The 3,868-nt window shown below is 35.2% G+C and overlaps 1 protein-coding gene across 2 annotated transcripts in view; it reads right to left on the minus strand.

The window, feature by feature from the left end:
* Window positions 1-1,277: 1,277 nt before the first annotated feature.
* The window catches only part of LOC125683303 (carboxy-terminal kinesin 2-like), a 30,826-nt gene continuing 28,235 nt past the window's right edge, over window positions 1,278-3,868 (minus strand). For both annotated transcript variants that reach the window (XM_056142182.1, XM_056142181.1), the window contains exons 13-15: window positions 3,132-3,271; window positions 2,514-2,663; window positions 1,278-2,351 (exon numbers count right to left, since the gene is read on the minus strand). In XM_056142182.1, coding sequence (XP_055998157.1) covers window positions 2,307-2,351; window positions 2,514-2,663; window positions 3,132-3,271 — 335 coding nt within the window. In that variant the 3' untranslated portion in view covers window positions 1,278-2,306. The remainder of the gene's footprint in view (window positions 2,352-2,513; window positions 2,664-3,131; window positions 3,272-3,868) is intronic.

The following is a 3,868-nucleotide window of genomic DNA, read 5'->3' on the forward strand; positions in this document are numbered from 1 at the left end:
GACACACAGACAGACCAATCCAGCTGAATTGCAAACTGACCTTGTATTCCTCCGAGGGGAAGCCTGTGACTAAATTTCAGGGCAATATCTGTATCCGTGGTGGGGAAAAAAGCCCGGAAAACTGACCTATTTTAGCTCAAAAGTTGGTAAAGGACGGATCAATCCAGGAAGCCTGTGACTAAATTTCATGCCAATATCTGTATCCATAATGAAAAAAAAAGCCCGGAAACTGTTTGACATTTAGTCCTAATGTAGGTCACGGATGGACGGGTCAATCCAACTGAACTTGTATTCCTCCAAGAGGAAGCTTAGGATTAAATTTGGGGCAATATCTGTAACGAAAAAACTTTCGGAAAACTGTTTGACCTACTTACCGTATAGCCCTAAAGTCAAGGTGCACCAATCCAGCTAAAATGCAAACTCTCTCTTACGCTTCTTAAAGGGGGAAATTGTGACTAAATTCCAAAGTCGTTCATGCATCCATTACGGGAAAAAGTCCGGAAAACATTACCTGGCTGGCTCTGGTGATCAAAATGGGGGTTCATGTATGCTATCAAACAACTAGTATATTCATATGGAACAGTAGTGTATTTTCATTCACATTTGTGTACAAATCGGAATAAATGTGCACCGCCTTCAGCGTACACGGCTGGCTGTATGCTATGTACTTGTGTTTTAATGTAAATAGGTAATAGTTAATACTCGTAAGTTATGTCATGACACAGTTGGAAATTACAAGTTATGCCATGACAGAGTTGGAAATTAGAAGTCATGTCATGACACAGTTGAAAGAAAGTGCAAGTACACTCAATATAAATCAGTTTTTGTCATCTACAGACAAACTACAAGATGAATATAACTTGATTTATAGTGATCATAACTTTCTTGTTGAGCAATTACTATACATAGAAACATCAGAAGGATTGTTTGCTGTCTGGCAGCTATCAGACATCCTCCATTTCTATTTTCTGAATTCATAATATACATGTACAGTCTTCAATTCATAGAACTACTTACTACTGTATACAGGGAAAATTTATTGCGGTGGACATTTTCAGTATATTCGTGAAATTAAGAAACAGTGAATATTTTTATTATTCTTTAATACACAATGTGTTTGGTCTAACTGCTTATAGTGATTCGAATCCTGCAAATGTGTTTAAAATAAAAAAACTGCGAAAGTTACAACACGTGAAATTATTCCCCTATACAGTATAGTATACATGCATTATATCTGCAAGATCGCTGGTGTGGTAAATAAATTTCAGAAAACCTACTACTATTGTAAAACAGTTTATTTGGCTCTGATGAACGAAAGTACACAAAGGATAGAAAGAAAGAAAGATTTACCATCAATGATGCCAATTTACAAACCTTGCAACATTTTAATTGGGTCATTGATTTAGATACAATACAAATATTCTCATCAAATATACAATATTGGCAGATACGACTTTAAACATATAAAAAAATCACTTAAAATGCAAATTCTGTTTTAAATAAAATGTGTCAGTTGGACATCACATTTAAAAATGAGTTAACTACACTCTCTGTACACATGAAATGTGTTTTTATAAACTCTTCACAGAATAAACAAGATTGGAATCTATACAGAATATATTTTCCTATATTAAATTACTGCATGCACACTTACTCTAATAGCATGTGTTTGTGAAACATTATGCTCCTAAGAGTGGCCAATTCCAATGTCAAAGATTTGATAGATAACTAATAACTGGCCTTAAATTATTAGTCACCTAACTTCAGGACACTTGATACAAACAAAAAATAGAAATGCATGGAATGGTATATTTTTTTTTTGCTTAGTTTGGTTATATGTAGAAATGTAAAATTCCTGAAAAAATAAGAGACTTGCAAATTTTTTATGATGTTAAAAATTTGAAATATATCACCCCTTCCTATATAATTCTATTCAAAGTTTTGGAATTGAAAAAGCATAGGAATCAATTACATTCCATCCAGCAAATTGTTTGAACTTTACTTTTAAAAGCATGAATTCAGTTTTCATTTCTGAAACAAGTTTGTTTGTAGCAAGTGTCTTTAAAACATTAAGTCTCTATCAGGTACGATTCAAATGTTGTTGTCAAGGTTAAAGTCGCTGCAAGACACAGTTATGCCCCTTTGATAGATAACAGATTGCAGTCGGACCACCGATGTGTAACTGTAATCATGAAACACCAGCATTCCACAATGAGTAATTTCATAAAACAAGGGCTCTATGACATAAATCCCAGTAAAAGAAGAGCACACATGGTTAAAACTTCTTTACTTCTGTTATAAAGTCCTCATTTTAACTTCTTCTGGGCTGTGCCAATATTGCACTGGTTCACCTGAAAATATGGACACTCATGTCTTAAAAGTAAAACATGACTAATAAACCAATTTCTTGCAGAGTATATGAATATCTGCTAACCCAATTTATCAGATTCAATTTACACTTGAAAGACAAAAGGTTAAAACACTTTATATATACACTGCCTCTGGAAACTGACCTTTGTGGCAAATCTGAGCGAGTTGAGTGTTTCCTGGAAACACTCCTCCCTAGGAGACACATTTACAAACATCAGCGTTTTACTGTTTCCTCCTAGGGAGTTCTGGAGGAGGTAGGTCAGCTTAGACTCCCTGTAGGGGATATACCCATCCTGTAAGTAAACAATTTTCATTTCAAATTGGGCTGTTAGGAATAAGTTATACCTCTGGTGTGTCCAGGGGTCAGTGTTTGCCCAACTCTCTATTTTGTATTGCTTGTGGGAGTTATGAGATTGAACACTGTTCGTTATGTTCACCTTTCATGTTTAACTTCACCCATGTGTGTAGGTTTAGGTGAAATCACCATTTGTGAAAAAAAGAAAGAAATGAAACAAAAACCAAATGCAGTATTAAAAATACACTTATAATGAACACGGTTTAACAAATTCATGCGTATTGTGAAGCCCAGTCTGATTAAAACCAGATTACCACCCCTCCCTCTTATGTCCACTCATTGAAGCTTCAGGAAGCAGACACAGAAAGGGTGGGTGGGTTCTGGTTTTAATCAGACTGGGAAATATCCTATATTGCAATCATGTCTTTTTTTTTGAACGGGATTAATTGGAATATGGTATAGTGACCTTGTTTGCAATGGCCATGATGACTTTACTGAGTGTACTTAAACTCTTGTTGATGGCCTGTGTCTCCTTTAATCTGGCGCCCTCTGACCCCGACTCCTTTAGCCTCTCACTTCCTGCCAAGTCCACCAAGTTCAAAGTTCCTGTCAAAAGCAATTTCATTTCATGATTTCACCAATGACAACCACAGGGACATACATGTATATGAAAGATATGCTAAGACTTTAAGATATTGAATTGACCAACTGATGATATTCACTCAGATTCAAGAAGGTAAGGATATCTATTGTTGCAAACCATGCCTACTGTCTCCCTTCACACTTCGTCATTAAGAAAGCCCTCAACTTTCTGAATATTTATGTTTATATATCAACCAATCGTGGAGCTTCCTTAATATTTTTGGATGCTGATTAGATGCACAGACCCCCCCCCCCCCCCCCAAAACCCCAACAAACATGGGACATATCGCTCACCTGAGTCACTGTACATAGCTTTATATGTTGCTTCTGCTCTTTTTATCTATGCAGCGTTTATGTGTGTGTCTGCATGGCTCAATAGACCTTTCTTTTCTATTTTTACTTTTATTATTTATTTTTTAGTAAATTCCATCAGCAATGAAATTTTAAATATTTACATGATTAATTTACTACCATCATTTATTTTAATTACATTTAAATTATTTTCAAAAACTCTTATACTATACAGCTTTTACTTGAAACAGCAAACATAGCTAATTGGTT

Source organism: Ostrea edulis, chromosome 6 (assembly GCF_947568905.1).
Source record: "Ostrea edulis chromosome 6, xbOstEdul1.1, whole genome shotgun sequence".
Lineage (NCBI taxonomy): Eukaryota > Metazoa > Mollusca > Bivalvia > Ostreida > Ostreidae > Ostrea > Ostrea edulis.